This window comes from Molothrus ater, chromosome 26 (assembly GCF_012460135.2).
Source record: "Molothrus ater isolate BHLD 08-10-18 breed brown headed cowbird chromosome 26, BPBGC_Mater_1.1, whole genome shotgun sequence".
Taxonomy (NCBI): Eukaryota; Metazoa; Chordata; class Aves; order Passeriformes; family Icteridae; genus Molothrus; species Molothrus ater.
In genome coordinates this window covers 5691451-5707144 of record NC_050503.2, presented here as the reverse complement: position 1 = coordinate 5707144, position 15694 = coordinate 5691451, and the positions used below count along the sequence as shown (strand labels likewise).

Here is a 15694-nt window from a genome sequence, read left to right as displayed (position 1 = left end):
CAGGGACCGGATAGGGAGCGGGCAAGAGCGGGCAGGACCGGCAGGCGCCGGGCAAGGAGCGGCAGGGACCGGGCAGGGAGCGGAAGGGACCGGGTAGGTACCGGACAGGAGGGACAGGGACCAGGCGGGAGCGGGCAGAGAGCGGGCAGGAGGGACAGGGAGCGGGCAGGAGGGACAGGGAGCGGGCAGAGAGCGGCAGAGAGCGGGCAGGAGCGGACCGGGAGCGGGCAGGAGCGGACCGGGAGCGGCAGGGAGCGGGCAGGAGCGGACCGGGAGAGGGCAGCGAAGAGCTCGGGCCGGCCGGGCTCGGGGGCAAGGCTCGGAGCGGGGGCAGGAAAGGCTCGGAGCGGCACCGGCTCCATCCAGGCGCTCCCTGCCGGGCCGGAACCGAGCGGGGCAGCCGGGCAGCAGCGGGCGGAGAAGCGCCGGGGCCGGGGCCGCTCCCGGGGCCACTCCCGGAGCCGCTCCCGGTGCTGATCCCGGTGTCGGTGCCGATCCCGGAGCCGGAGCCGCTCCCGGTGCCGATCCCGGTGTCGGTGCCACTCCCGGTGCCGATCCCGGTGCCGGTGCCGCGGAGCAGCAGCAGCAGCTGCAGCAGCTGCAACGCTTCAAAGTGAAATTCCGGAGGAAATTTAAAGAGCATCCGGATCCGGAGAAAGACAGAAAGAAAGAGGAAGGGGAGAAGGAGGAGGCAGAGGAGGCAGAGGAGGCGGCGGCGCTGGGAGAGGAGCGGCGCCGGCGGGGATGGGGTGAGAGCCGCGGCCGCCGTTCCTGCCCTGCTCTCGTTGTTCCTTTTGTCGTTTCGTTATTCGTCCCTCCCGAGGCAGCGGGGACGGCACCTCAAGGGTTAAATCGCTGCTTTTTCTCCGCGCTCCGGCTGGAAAGTTTCGCCTCCCTTTTATTTTCGGGGCAGGGAAGCGGGGAAGGGCGAGTTGCTGCAAGTTCTTGAAATCAATTCCCGTGGAAGGGAGAGCTCCGGGATCTGTGGGAGCCGAGCCGGGAGGGCTGGAGCGCGGCTGTGCCCGAAAACTTTCCGGGAGTTAAAAATTGGGGTAAAAATCGGGGATTTTGTGTTGGGTTTGCTGCGGCTCGGGATGCAGGGAAATGGAACCCGGCAGTGCTGAGCGGGTGGGAGCTGCTGGAAACTGCCCGGGGCTCAGTTGGGCTTTGGGCTTGGAATCCTCGGGTTTGGGGTTTGGGGTTCTCGTGTTGGGATTTTGGGGATTGGGGGTTTGGGATTTTGGGGTTTGGAATTTTGGTGTTGGGATTTTAGAGTTTGGGATTTGGGGATTTCAGGATTTGGGGATTTCGGGATTTGGGGTTTGGGATTTTGGTGTTGGGATTTTAGAGTTTGGGATTTCGGGATTTGGGGTTTGGGATTTTGGGATTCTGCTGCGGGGATGTGGCGCTGTGTGGATTTCAGTGGATTTTGGAGGATTTCGGTGGATTTTGGGTGGATTTCGGTGGATTTTGGTGTGGGACAGGAGCTCAGGCTGGGCTTTGATTCCTGTCCCAGTTCTGAGCCTCAGCCACTTTTAGGACCCGGCGTTGTTGGAGTTTCTTGTGCAGATCATTCCCTGCCAGCGTGGGCTTTGGAACAAATCACATTCCTGGGGCTCCTTTTCCTTTTTTTAAAATTTACCATTCTCCTTTTAAAAAATTTTTCTGTTTTCCCTTTAAAAAAAAAATCCTTTTTTTTTTTTTTTATTTTCTATTTTCCTTTTTAAAAATTTTCCCCTTTCCTTTTTTTTTTTAATTTCCATGATTCTGAAATTCCAGCACGATTTCCATAACTCTGAAATTCCAGCAGAATTTCCATAACTCTGGCTACAAAAAAGATTTAAAAAATCACCTTCAGGGAGCTGATTTTAGTTAAATTATTTTAAAAGCAATAGATCAATATATTAAATCTCCATTTCTGTAATTCTCATTTTCCCATTTCTCTAATTCTCATTTTCTCGTTGCTGGGTGTTTTTTGTTTTTTTTTTTCCTGTGATCTCTGAAAAATTCCTGAGCTCCAGCCTGGCTTTGATTTTTAAATTTTAATTGCTAAATTAAATTTTAAATTTTTTTAAAATTTTAATTCCGTGGTAGCGGCGTTTGTGTCCCAGAGCAGGAGGAGGAAAGGGGCACCCAGGAGGCTCCATAATTCCAGAGAAATCCATTTATTGGGGTTTAAGGGCCCTGGGAGTGTGTGTGACCTTGCTGGGGGCTGTCCCTGATCTGGAGCAGCTGCCCCAGGAATCTCCTGGGAACGGGGCAGAGCCGGATCCTATTCCTGGAGCTGCTCCTCCCCAAGGTCGCAGCCGGGGAACCCTCCCGGGGAGGGGAAAGCCCCGATTGGGAGCCCAAACCTTGTCCCCAAAGCCCCAAATCCTGATTGGGAGCCCAAACCTTGTCCCCAAAGCCCCAAATCCTGATTGGGAGCCCAAACCTTGTCCCCAAAGCCCCAAATCCTGCTTTGGAACCCAAACCTTGCACCCAAAACCCCAAATCCTGCTTTGGAACCCAAACCTTGTCCCCAAAGCCCCAGATCCATCTTCCCAAACTTTATTCCCAAACCCCTAAATCCGTTTTTGGAATCCAGACTTTGTCCCCAAAGCAATTCTGCAGTTCAGCGTCCTGGGGAGGAACTGTGGAATATCCTGGATTGTGGGAAATCCCGGATTGAATTGTGGAATATCCTGGATTGTGGAATATCCTGGGTTGTGGAAAATCCTGAATTGAATTTTGGAATATCCTGGGTAGAATTGTGGAATATCCTGAATTGTGGAATACCCTGAATTGTGGAATATCCTGGGTAGAATTGTGGAATATCCTGGATTGAAATGTGGAATATCCTGAATTGTGGAATACCCTGGGATGTGGAATATCCTGGGTAGAATTGTGGAATATCCTGAATTGTGGAATACCCTGGGATGTGGAATATCCTGGATGGAGAGGGATCAGCCAAGCCCGGCTCCAGGCCCTGCCCAGGACAGGGACCAGGGCTGGGGATTCTCCTGCACCCCCAGAGGCTCTGCAGGGGCAGAGGGAAGGAGCTGGGGCTGAGTTTATCAGCAGTACTGACAGCCAGGCAGGCAGACAGGCAGACAGGCAGACAGACAGGCAGACAGGCAGACACACAGACAGACAGACAAGCAGCCTGGAGCTCCTGGGGCTGCTGAGGGGAGATAAAAGGAGAGCAGCAGACAGCCCTGGAGGAGGAGCAGGAGGAGCAGGAGCAGGGTTGGGCTCCCAGCCCCTCTCTGTGCCCCAGTTCTGCCTTCGGCTGCTGGGCTCAGCCTGGGCTGCCCTGGGCTCTGCCCCAGCCTGGCCTGGGCATTGCTGGGGGTTCTTTCCATCAGGGGTTCCTGGGGGTTCTTTCCATCAGGGGTTCCTGGGGGTTCTTTCCCTCCTCTGGGATTCCTGGGGGTTCTTTCCCTCCTCTGGGATTGCTGGGGGGTTTCTTTCCCTCAGGGATTCCTGGGATTTCTCCCTCAGGGATTCCTGGGGTTTCTTTCCCTCCTCGGGGATTCCTGGGGGTTCTCCCTCGGGGAGGGGAGGCAGAGCCTGGCTCAGCCCCAGGCTGGGCTCAGCTGACTCAGCATGGCCAGCGGCCAGGGCTGGGCTCATCCCTGTCCTGCTCACACTCACTCATTTTAATCCCGCTCACACTCATTTTAATCCTGCTCACACTCATTTATTCCTGTCCTGTTCTCATCCCTGTCCCCCTCACTCATTTCTGTCCTATTCTCACCCATCCCTGTCCTGCAGACCCCGCTCAGGGAGAGGCCCCTGAGGGTGGGAGGGCAGAGCCCAGGCCAGGACACTCGAGGACAGCGAGGACAGCCCGTGTGACACTGGGACAGGACAGCCTGTGTGACAGGACAGCACAGCCTGTGTGACAGGACAGCCTGTGTGACACTGGGACAGGACAGCACAGCCCGTGTGACACTGGGACAGGACAGGACAGCCTGTGTGACACTGGGACAGGACAGCACAGCCCGTGTGACACTGGGACAGGACAGGACAGCCTGTGTGACACTGTGACAGCACAGCCCGTGTGACATCCATGGCAGGACAGCACAGCCTGTGTGACACTGTGACAGCACAGCCTGTGTGACACTGGGACAGGACAGGACAGCCCGTGTGACACTGGGACAGCACAGCCTGTGTGACAGGACAGGACAGCCCGTGTGACACTGTGACAGCACAGCCCGTGTGACAGGACAGGACAGCCCGTGTGACACTGTGGCAGGGCTGGCTCCTGTCCCTGCCAGCCCCTGGCACCTCCTGTGCCCAGCCTGGTGCCAGTGCTGGCCCTGCTCGGTGCCATTGGTGCCATCTGTCCCTCCTGGCACGGGGCTGCTGTGCCCCGGGCCTGTGTCACCGTGTCCCCAGCTCTCCTCACCCTGCCCTGCGGGGCACTGCTGCTTGCCCAGACCCACAGCTGGGGGCACGGAGCACAGATAACAGATCATGGATCACAGATAACAGATCATAGATAACAAATAAGAAATCACAAATAAGAAATGACAGATAACAAACATTCCTTGGGACCTTCCCTGGATCCCTGGATCCTCCCCAGACATCCACCAAAAGAAGGGGTGCTTTTAAATTATATTCACTGAATTAAGGGGTGCTTTTAAAGGATATTCACTAAATTCAGGGCTGCTTTTAAAGGATATTCACTAACTGGAGATGCTCTTTCAGTGGATACCCACTAAAAGAAGTTGCAGCAACTCACAGCTCCCCACTTCCTTACCCCTAAAATAAAATACAAGGCTAAACATTCCAGCTCAGAACTGGAACTGCTGTTAAAAATGCAGCATTTAACCCCTTCCCTATCCCCTCATTCAGTGAATATCCCCCGGTCATTTTGGAGCTCCCAGGGCTGTTGAATTCTGCCCTTCCCCCTGAGCTGGGGAGGGCCCTGGATCCCTTCCAGTGCCACCAGATCTTTGTCCTTCCAGGCCTTTGCTTTGCTCCTCCTCAATTATCTGCCAAGGCCAGCCCCGGGTGCGAGTGGTTTTATTTACACCTTTATTTATTCACTATTTACACCTTTATTTGTTCACTATTTGCACCTTTATTTATTCACTTTTTACACCTTTATTTATTCATTATTTTCATCTTTATTTGTTCACTTTTTACACCTTTATTTGTTCACCCTTCGCTGCAGGGACTCAGCATTTCAGGGAGGGGAACAGGAGTGGGAGCCCCAGAGCTGCTTTGGAACGCTTGGTGGTGTCTGGGGAGCAGCTCCTGGGGCAGCTCAGCTCCGGCTGTCACCCCTGGGTGTCCCTCTGTCCCGTCCCTCTGTCCCGTCCCTCTGTCCCGTCCCTCTGTCCTCACCTGCGCCTTCTGCTGGCCCACACAGAGCTGGTTCAGGCTGGAGATGATGGGAAGGGGCTGGGATGGAATTCCCAGAGCAGCTGAGGCTGCCCCTGCACCCCTGGAGGTGCCCAAGGCTGGGGAAGCTCCAGAGAAACCCTGGAGCTGTTCCCAGAGCCTGGAAAGGGCTCCAGGAGGGCTGGAGAGGACAGGGAGGGACAGGGACACAGGGACAGGACTCCAGGATGGACAGGGACACAGGGACAGGATCTGGAGGGACAGGGACACAGGGACATGGGTACAGGATGGACAGGGACACAGGGACAGGACTCCAGGATGGACAGGGACACAGGGACAGTATCTGGATACTGCCCTATGGATGGACAGGGACACAGGGACAGGATCCTGGATGGACAGGGACACAGGGACAGTATCTGGATACTGCCCTATGGATGGACAGGGACACGGGGACAGGATCCTGGATGGACAGGGACACAGGGACAGTATCTGGATACTGCCCTATGGATGGACAGGGACACAGGGACAGGATCCTGGACGGACAGGAGCCCAGGAACAGCTGCTGTGCCCGAGGAATGATCTCTCAGGAGGGTTTTCCATCAGGCAGCAGCACCACGTGGGCTTGGCTGGAAGCCCTGGAGCCTCCCAGGCTCCTGTGGCCCCCTCCCTGCTGCCAGGGGGTTTTGCTCCATTTGCTCAGCTCACCCAAATGTCTCCCACAGCAGGGAAATTAACCTTGTTCAGTGATGAGGAGTCACTGCAAACGAGCAGCTCTGTGAATGCTGGGGGCACACAGAGCCCCTGGAGGTGCCTGGTTGTGTGGGGAATAACAAATCACAAATAATTGTTGGGTTTTTCCCTTGCCAGGGAATGAATCCCTGTGGAGGCAGCGCTGGGAAGGAGCCTCAGAGCAGCTGAGAGAGCCCTGAGGAGGAGCTGCTGGAGGAGGGGACACCCCACTAACTGCACGAGCCTCCTGCCCCTACTAACAAATGTCAACAACTCGGTAAAGTCCTGCCTCGGTCCTGGCCAAAACCAGCCCAGGATTTGGCGGTTCAGGAGCAGAAATATCAGTTTTTTCCCCTGTGCCAAAGATAGGTCGTGATCCACGTGAAAACAGAGCCTGGGAAATTGGAATCTCACTCCAGAAATGCAGGCAGAGAGGGAGGGGGGTTGTGCTGGCGGGAGAAATCTGAGCCAGGGCTGGGAGGGGGAAGGAAATCAAATATTCCCTGCTGAGCTCTGGGGCTGGCCCTGGAGAGCTGCAGGGGTGCTGGGATTGATGGGACAGGCGGCTCAGGCTGCCCCCGGAGCGGGGAGGGAGCAGCAGGGGCTGGGGCTGGGCAGCTGCACACAGCAGGAATCGGCCTGGGCCTGGGCCTGGGCCTGCAACTGGGCCTGGGCCTGTGCCCATGACTGGGCCTGGGTCTGGGCCTGCGACTGGGCCTGGGCCTGCGACTGGGCCTGGGCCTGTGCCCATGACTGGGCCTGTGACTGGGCCTGGGCCTGTGACTGGGCCTGTGCCCGTGACTGGGCCTGGGCCTGTGACTGGGCCTGTGACTGGGCCTGGGCCTGCGACTGGGCCTGTGACTGGGCCTGGCAGCTGCCAGCGGGGCAAATCCCATCAAACTCCCCTGGGTTTGGGTTCTGAGCACGGCCCTGGGTGCAGTCAGAGCCAGAGGAGCCCTGGAGCAGCTGGGCTGTTTTATCATGGAAAACATTCCTGAAACCAACCTTCCTTCCTTCCTTCCCTCCCCTGGAACACCCTGGGGGCAGCAGCCCTGCTCAGTTGGGACAATCCAGTCCCAGATCCCTGACCCTGGGGCAGCACCCTGGGGTATTCCTGACCCAAATCCCTGACTCTGGGGGCAGCAGCTCTGAACATTCCAGCCCCAAACCCCGCTGGGCTGGGGGCTCCCTGAGCAGCTGCACGTCTGGGGGTGCAGAGTTTCCTTCCATCACTGGGGGACCTGCTTTGATCCTGGGACGTGCAGGATGTGCTTCCCTGGTGTGAGTCAGGGCAGGAAGAGCTGTGCTGGGGGTAGGGAGCTTTGTGTGCTCAATTCCTGTGTCTGTCTGTCTGTCTGTCCATCCATGACCAATCCATCCATCCATCCAGGAGTAGCACTCTGGAGAATCATGTCTGTAAACAACAGTTTTAGCCACATTGCTCTGCACAGAGAAAAGCAAGGCACAATTCCTCCCAAGAATATTTCTGGGTTTCACATTCTCTGAACCTCAAAGAAAGGAAAAACACAATTCTCATCTCATTTTCTGTGCCTGTGTGTGTGCCACAGCAGAATGCAATGTGGGGATTGTTCACCCACAGTGAGGGGGTTTGCTTCCTTGGCCTGTGTGTGTGTCAGGACTGTCAGGACAGGCACAGATTCTGGGCAGGGTGAGCAGGGTTGGGTGCTTGGCAGATTCAGTTCAGATGTGTGGAATATAGTGTAATACAGCATAGAATAATATAGGATAATAAATAATTAATTAGCCCTCTGATAAGATGGAGTGTCCTCATCATTCCTCCCTGCCACGGGGGTTGTCCTGTTTCGATAAATGGCTACAGAAAGAGAGATAATAATTGTAGGAATTCTTTCCTCTGAGTTTCCCAGGATTTTCCTGGGAGAAGCATGGTTCAGAGGATCTGTGATTATTACACAATGATCTCTGTCCCTGGAGGGGCTGGCGGGCACCTGGCAGCAGCAGCAGGGGTGACCAGGACAGAGGGGAGGGAGCGTGGCTGGAAATTGCTGCTCTTCCCCCTTCCCTCAGCTGCCCCCACACTGGGACCAAAAATCACAGACAATTCTGAAATGTGTGACTGCACTGCACAAGGCTCTTTGCCTTCTATTTATTTCCCAAAATAATAACATTTGCATAAGGCCAGCCCCTCCCATCCCTGCTCTGTGTTAAAATTAGGTTATTAGTCCTTCACACGTGTGCAGTTCTTCTGTCTAATTGGGTCAGTGGTCTCAAACTGGGTCAGGGATGAAGTCAGGAAAGTCTTCCTCAGGTCTCTGTGACCTCTGGCACCATCCAAGCCCCCCTGCTTTGTGCCCAGGTGCTGGGCACTGTTCTGCTGGTTCCAATAATTCCTTTAATGCTTCACTTGCTCCACTTCCTTCTACAAATGAGCTCATAATAGAACAATTAGCTTTAGATTGTTATTTCTACAACAGATTTAAGCATCTAATAATCACTAACCTATCATTGGTGTATCTAGCTTCAATGGGAATTGGTTCTGACCCTCAGCTGAAATTTTAACCCTATAAAATCATGATTCAAAGCCCTGTTCTCCTGCTGGTGTATCTAACTTCAATGTGGATTGGTTCTGATCTGAAATTCTAACCCTATAAAATCATGATTCCAATGTGAATTGGCTCTGGCCCCCAGCTGGAATCCTGCCCCTATAAAGCTGTGATTAACTGTTCTCCATCCCTGCAGGGAGCAGCCCATCTTCAGCACCAGGGCCCACGTGTTCCAGATCGACCCTGCCACCAAGCGGAACTGGATCCCAGCCAGCAAACACGCCCTGACCGTCTCCTACTTCTACGATGCCACGCGCAGCGTCTACAGGATCATCAGCGTGGGGGGCACCAAGGTGGGCACTGCCCCGGCACCACCCGGCAGCTGTGCCCCCAGAATGACAGCTGTGTGCCTAAAATAACAGCTGTGCCCCCAAAATAACAGCTGTGTGCCTAAAATAACAGCTGTGCCCCCAGAATGACAGCTGTGCCCCCAGAATAACAGCTGTGTGCCTAAAATAACAGCTGTGCCCCTAAAAAGCAGCTGTGGCCCTAAAAAAGCAGCTGTTCCCCCCACAAAGGCAGATGATTCTCTGATTGGTTCCCCGATTCCCTGTTTGATTCCCTGATCAGTTCCCTGATTGATCCCCTGACTGATTCCCTGACTCCCTGACCGATTCCCTGATCAATTCCCTGGCTGATTCCCTGATTGATTCCCCAACTAATTCCCTAATTCCCTGATCAATGATTCCCTGATCGATGATTCCCTGATCGATGATTCCCTGATGGATTCCCTCCTTCCCCATTGTCCCCTGCCCAGGCCATCATCAACAGCACCATCACCCCCAACATGACGTTCACCAAGACCTCGCAGAAGTTCGGGCAGTGGGCAGACAGCAGGGCCAACACGGTGTATGGGCTGGGCTTCGCCTCTGAGCAGCACCTGAGCCAGGTGAGCTGGGACCTGGGGAGCCTGGGGAGCCTGGGGAGCCTGAGCCAGGTGAGCTCAGGGACCTGGGGAGCCTGGGGAGCCTGAGCCAGGTGAGCTGGGAGCCTGGGGAGCCTGGGGAACCTGGGGAACCTGTCCCAGGTGAGCTCAGGGACCTGGGGAACTGGGGAGACCTGGGGAACCTGTCCCAGGTGAGCTGGGAGCCCAGGGAACCTGGGGAGCCTGGGGAGCCTGAGCCAGGTGAGCTCAGGGACCCCCTGCAGAAACCCCTCCAGAGGATCCTCAGGCTCCTCCTGAGGTGCTGTTCTCACCAGGCTGGAATGGGATTCAAGGTGCCAAGGTTCCAAAACCAGCTCTAAAGTGAAGTTGTGTGTGCAGAGGGGTTTGGGTGCCACGAATGGAGCTGGGGCTGCTTCTGTGCTGAACCCACGGGCCTGAGTGCCAAACTCAGATTCAAATCCCTGAATTTTGGTGTTGGAGAGAAGTTCAGAAGTGTTTTAAAGGAGGCTGCAGGCAGAGCATCATTATATGTTTATATAATATATTGTATATTATATATTTATATAATATTTATATAATATAAATATAATTTCTATTACATTGCTCTGCTGGCCCCCAGCCCCAGGGTGACTCTTCCCTTCCCCTCCAGTTTGCAGAGAAGTTCCAGGAAGTGAAGGAGGCAGCTCGTGTGGCCAGGGAGAAATGCCAGGATAAAACTGAGCTCACCAACCCTGCCCTGAGCATCCCTTCCCACCAGGTGAGGCCGGGGAATGGGGAGAAAAGGGGAGAAAAAGGGAAAAATGCTCCCTGTGCTGCTGCCCTGCTGTCCCTCTGTCCCCTGCATGGACCCCTCCAGGTCTGACCCTGCACAGCCAGGCCGGGCTGGTGGCCCCAGGGCCAGCCCAGAGGGAGGGGACCCTGCTGGAGGTGCCCACCTGTCCCTGTCCTTCCTCCCAGCCCCATCATCATCATCATCACCTGTCCCTGTCCTTCCTCCCATCCCCAGCCCCATCACCTGTCCCTGTCCTTCCTCCCAGCCCCATCATCATCATCACCTGTCCCTGTCCTTCCTCCCAGCCCCATCATCATCATCATCATCACCTGTCCCTGTCCTTCCTCCCAGCCCCATCATCATCATCACCTGTCCCTGTCCTTCCTCCCAGGTGCTGCCCAGCCCCATCATCAGCTCCAATGGACCTGGGGAGGACAAACTGTTCCGCAGCCAGAGCGCAGATGTGGAGATCAGCACCGAGAAGGAGAGGCTGAAGAAGATGCTCTCCGAGGGGTGAGGCTGCTCTCAAATTCCCCCTCTGTCAGGGTTGGGTGCTTGGTTTTGTCATCCCAAACTGTTCTGACCCGTTCTGCACTTTTCATTCTCTGCCTGCTGCTCAAAGCCTCGGCTGGATTCAGGGAATCAATCACAGAATCAATCACAGACTCACAGAATTACAGAATCAGTCACAGAACCACAGATTGACAGAATCAATCACAGAATCCCAGAATCACAGAGTCACAGAATCAATTACAGAATCGCAGAATCGTTACAGAATCACAGATTCACAGAATCATCACAGAATCACAGAATCCCAGAATCAATCTCAGAATCAATCTCAGAATCAATCACAGAATCTCAGAATCAATCCCAGAATTGATCCCAGAATCAATCACAGATTTACAGAATCATTCACAGAATCCCAGAATCAATCCCAGAATCAATCACAGAATCCCAGAATCAATCCCAGATTTACAGAATCAATCCCAGAATCAATCCCAGAATCCCAGAGTCAATCTCAGAATCAATCCCAGAATCAATCCCAGAATTTCCCCCTGTCCCAGCTCGGTGAGCGAGGTGCAGTGGGAGGCCGAGTTCTTCAGCCTGCAGGACAACAACTCCAAGCTGGTGGCGGCGCTGCACGAGGCCAACGCCAGCGTGGAGCAGTGGAAGAAGGAGCTGGCGGCGTACCAGGAGGAGACGGAGGCGCTGCGCCAGCGGGTGAGCCAGGAGGGCAGGGGGACGCGGCCACGGGGGCTGGCGTTGGCACGGCCGAGGGACAACACCCTCCATCCATCCCTCAGGAGTGCCAACATCCATCCCTCAGGGATTCCCTGGGCCGATTCCCAACATCCCGCTCTCAGGGTTCCCAACGCCCATCCCTCAGGATCACCAACATCCCTCCCTCAGGACTCCCTCAGGATTCCCCTTTGTTATTCCCAATATCCCTCCCTCAGGATTCCATCAGGATTACCTCAGGATTCCCTCAGTATTCCCTGGTGTTATTCCCAACATCCCTCCCTCAAGTTTCTCTCAGAATTCCCTTGGGATCCCCAACGTCCCTCCCTCAGGATTCCCCACTGTTATTCCAAACATCCCTCCCTCAGAATTACCTCAGGATTCCCCTTTGGTATTCCCAATATCCCTCCCTCAGGATTCCCTCAGGATTCCCTCAGGATTCCCTCAGGATTCCCCTTTGGTATTCCCAATATCCTTCCCTCAGGATTCCCTCAGGATTCCCTGATGTTATTCCCAACATCCACCCCTCAGAATTCCCTCAGGATTCCCTGTTGTTATTCCCAATATCCCTCCCTCAGGATTCCCTAAGGATTCCCTGGACCTCGGCAGGATCACAGAAGGAGCCATAGCTCAGTGAAACACCCCCATCATTGTCCCTAAATCCCTAAATTTTGGTGGGTTCTGGCCCCACCCTGGCCCTGAGGCTCCAGGGAGCTGCAGGATCTGCTCCTGTCTGGGTGAGCTCCTTGGAGCTCAGAGCAGAGCTCAGAGCAGCCCAGCAAGAGCAGAATCACTTTAAAAATTCATCCTCCTCATGAATAATCCAAGGCACCGAGCTGCATTTTCCAGGGGAGTTCTCCTGGGCAAACCCTTCCAGCTCAGCTCTGCAGCAGCTCCAGAGCTTTTGGAGGCGTCCAAACGGAGCCGGATCCGCAGGCTGGGGCTCAGGGGCCGGGTGTGAGCCAGTTCAGCCCTGCTGGAGCGCACAATTCCTGCAGAAAGCACAGGCACGGTCTCTAAAGTGGGTTTGTTTTGAGCACAAAATGGTTTTTTGAGCCACCAAATGGGTGTGGTCCGGGCAGAGCAGAAGGAATTGTTTCCCTCCCAGCCCCAGGCGGGAGCTGCCGGGCGAAAGCCAGGTGGGTTTGCAGGGAGGCCAGAGCAGGGCAGTGGTGCTGAGGGTCAGGAAATTCCTGAGGGAAGGATTCCACCTTGCAGGGAATTGTTGAGGGGTCAGGAAGTTCCTGAGGGAAGGATTCCTCCTTGCAGGGAATTGTTGAGGGAATTATTGAGGGGTTCAGGAAATTCCTGAGGCAATGATTTCACCTTGCAGGTGGCAGAGCTGGAGGCTCAGGGCACCCAGGACTCCTCCAGTGACAACAACAAGGAGGAGCTGAGCCAGAGCCTGGAGGAGCTGGAGCTGCTGCTCAAGGCCAAGGATGAGGTGAGGCTGGCAGAACCCCCCAAAACCTGTGTGACCCCCCAAAACCTGTGTGACACCCCCCAAAACCTGTGTGACACCCCCCAAAACCTGTGTGACCCCCCAAAACCTGTGTGACCCCCCAGGCCAGTCAAACCCCTCAAATCTGTCAGAGCCCCCAAAACCTGCCTGACCCCCCAAAACCTGTCAGAGCCCCCCAAAACCTGTCAGAGCCCCCAGCTATCAGAGCTCTAAGGGACAGGGATGTGCTGGGGTGGAGAGGCTCAGGATCTTGGCAGCTCAGAATTCCCAGAATTCCCAGAATTCCCAGAATCACCAGGTTGGAAGAGAACTCTGATCACAAACCCCCATTTTTCACACTAACACACACAATATTCACTTCAATATTTGCACAAAGCCAATGATAAACCCCCATTTTTCACACTAACACACACAATATTCACTTCAATATTTGCACAAAGCCAATCACAAGCCCCGTTCCCCCAGGAGATCCAGCTGCTGAAGAGCCAGAGGTGCGGCCGCTGGGAGGCCGAGGGCGAGCGCGAGGAGACGCTGCAGAAGCTGCAGGTAAAGGGGGAGGTGGCACCTTGGGGACACCCCTGCCTTGCCCAGGCTGTGACTGGGGAGCCAATCCCACCGGGCTGGGAGGATCCAGGCTGGGATCCTGGCTGGGATCCACACCTGGGGAGGATCCAGGGCTGATCCCATGGGGCTGGGGAAGATCCAGAGCAACTCCAGGGCCGATCCCACGGGGCTGGGGAGGATCCAGAGCAGCTCCAGGGCCGATCCCACGGGGCTGGGAGGATCCAGGGCCGATCCCACGGGGCTGGGGAGGATCCAGGGCCGATCCCACGGGGCTGGGCCATCCCTGCGGGCACAGCTGCCCTCCCACAGCCTCGCCCCGCGGGCAGGGCAGGGCACGGAGCTCCCCCCGCACCCCCGGTGGCTCAGGAAGGAGCCCTGGGGTGGCGCTCTGGGCTGTGAGCAGCCTGTCTGTCTGTCTGTCTCTCTGTCTGTCTGTCTGTCTGTCTCTCTGTCTCTCTGTCTGTCTGTCTGTCCGTCCGTCCGTCCGTCCGTCCCCGCAGGAGCTGGAGGCCCGGAACGCGGAGCTGGAGCAGCGGCTGCAGCTGGCAGAGCAGAGCCTGGCAGAGAGCCTGGCACAGAGGGACCGGGTGCAGCACGAGGTCACCAAGGTGGCCGAGATCATGGATGTGAAGATCTTCGAGCTCAGCGAGCTCAGGCAGGGCCTGGCCAAGCTGGTGGAGAGCAACTGAGCAGAGCAGAGAGCCCTGGAGAGGGGCAGCTCAGCTGGGGCTGGGCACCACCCAGACACCCCGAGGGCACCCAGAGATCCTTGGGCACCGCCCAGAGATCCTTGGACACCGAGAGATCCTCTGGGCACCACTGAGAGATCCTGGGCACCACCCAGAGCTCCTGTGGGCATCACCAAGAGATCCTTGGGCACCACTGAGAGCTCCTGTGGGCACCAAGAGATCCTGTGGGCACCACTGAGAGCTCCTGTGGGCACCAAGAGAGCTCCTGTGGGCACCAAGAGCTCCTGTGGGCACCAAGAGAGCTCCTGTGGGCACCCAGAGCTCCTGTGGGCACCCAGAGAGATCCTGTGGGCACCAAGAGAGCTCCTGTGGGCACCAAGAGAGCTCCTGCAGACACCACTGAGAGCTCCCGTGGGCACCCAGAGCTCCTGTGGGCACCAAGAGCTCCTGTGGGCACCCAGAGCTCCTGCAGACACCACTGAGAGCTCCTGTGGGCACCACTGAGAGCTCCTATGGGCACCACTGAGAGCTCCTATGGGCACCACTGAGAGCTCCTGTGGGCACCAAGAGAGCTCCTGTGGGCACCAAGAGCTCCTGTGGGCACCAAGAGAAATCCTGTGGGCACCAAGAGAGCTCCTGTGGGCACCCAGAGCTCCTGTGGGCACCCAGAGATCCTGCAGACACCACTGAGAGCTCCCGTGGGCACCCAGCAGCCTCAGCCCTGCCCGGGCAGGATTTGCCACCCACCAGCAGCTGCCTGGCCAGAGCGGGCACCAGGCTGGGCCCTCGCTGCCCAGGGAGCCCCAGAGCAGGGCACAGAGCTCCTGAACCCCTGAACCTCTCCAGGGAGCTCCTGAACCCCCAGATCCTCTTCAGGGAGCTCCTGAACCCCCAAATCCTCTCCAGGGAGCTCCTGAACCCCCAGATCCTCTTCAGGGAGAACCTGAACCCCCAAATCCTCTTCAGGGAGCTCCTGAACCCCCAGATCCTCTCCAGGGAGCTCCTGAACCCCCAGATCCTCTCCAGGGAGTACCCAAAGTCCTCAAATCCTCTTCAGGGAGCCCCTGAACCCCTGAACCTTTTCCAGGGAGCCCCTGAACCTCTCCAGGGAGCTCCTGCACCCCCAAACCTCTCCAGGGAGCCCCAGCCCAGCTCCCTGGCCCTGCCCCGGCCGTGGCACAGCCCAGAGGTGCCAGCTGTGCCCAGCTGTGCCCAGAGGTGCCAGCTGTGCCCGTGCCACCCCCTTGCCGCACCCCAGAGCTGCCCCCCAGGTTTTTACATTTTCCAAGGGCACGGGGCCGAGCCCTTTGGTTTTCTGTGGTTTTTTAGGAGCCATTTGCCTTCTGCAGGCCCTGCCTGGAGCAGCTGGGCATGGCCAGCACTGAGCCTCCTCCTCCTCTTCCTCCATCCTGGGCGCTCCCAGCCCCTGGAGCATCC

At 56.4% G+C, this 15694-nt stretch overlaps 1 protein-coding gene across 4 annotated transcripts; it reads left to right on the top strand.

Annotated features, from left to right (window-relative positions):
- The first annotated feature begins 526 nt into the window (after window positions 1-526).
- On the top strand, window positions 527-15188 carry HOMER3 (homer scaffold protein 3). 4 transcript variants are annotated; one of them, XM_036399636.2, is made up of 10 exons: window positions 527-749; window positions 6202-6340; window positions 8782-8938; window positions 9403-9534; window positions 10181-10288; window positions 10695-10816; window positions 11368-11524; window positions 12876-12986; window positions 13470-13550; window positions 14069-15188. In XM_036399636.2, exons 2-10 carry the CDS (start codon window positions 6327-6329, stop codon window positions 14255-14257), a joined length of 1071 nt encoding a protein of 356 aa, XP_036255529.1. In that variant the 5' UTR covers window positions 527-749; window positions 6202-6326; the 3' UTR covers window positions 14258-15188. The 4 variants fall into 4 exon arrangements, with proteins under 4 accessions (XP_036255529.1, XP_036255530.1, XP_036255528.1 ...); XM_036399635.2 differs by lacking the exon at window positions 527-749 and adding an exon at window positions 846-1052; XM_036399637.2 differs by lacking the exon at window positions 6202-6340.
- The last annotated feature ends 506 nt before the right edge of the window (window positions 15189-15694 follow it).

Excerpts from the sequence above, each read along its gene's own strand:
- HOMER3 (XM_036399636.2), top strand. Across the intron at positions 11,525-12,875 it reads CGGAGGCGCTGCGCCAGCGG|GTGGCAGAGCTGGAGGCTCA; the intron begins GTGAGCCAGGAG and ends TTCACCTTGCAG. Across the intron at positions 12,987-13,469 it reads TGCTCAAGGCCAAGGATGAG|GAGATCCAGCTGCTGAAGAG; the intron begins GTGAGGCTGGCA and ends CCGTTCCCCCAG.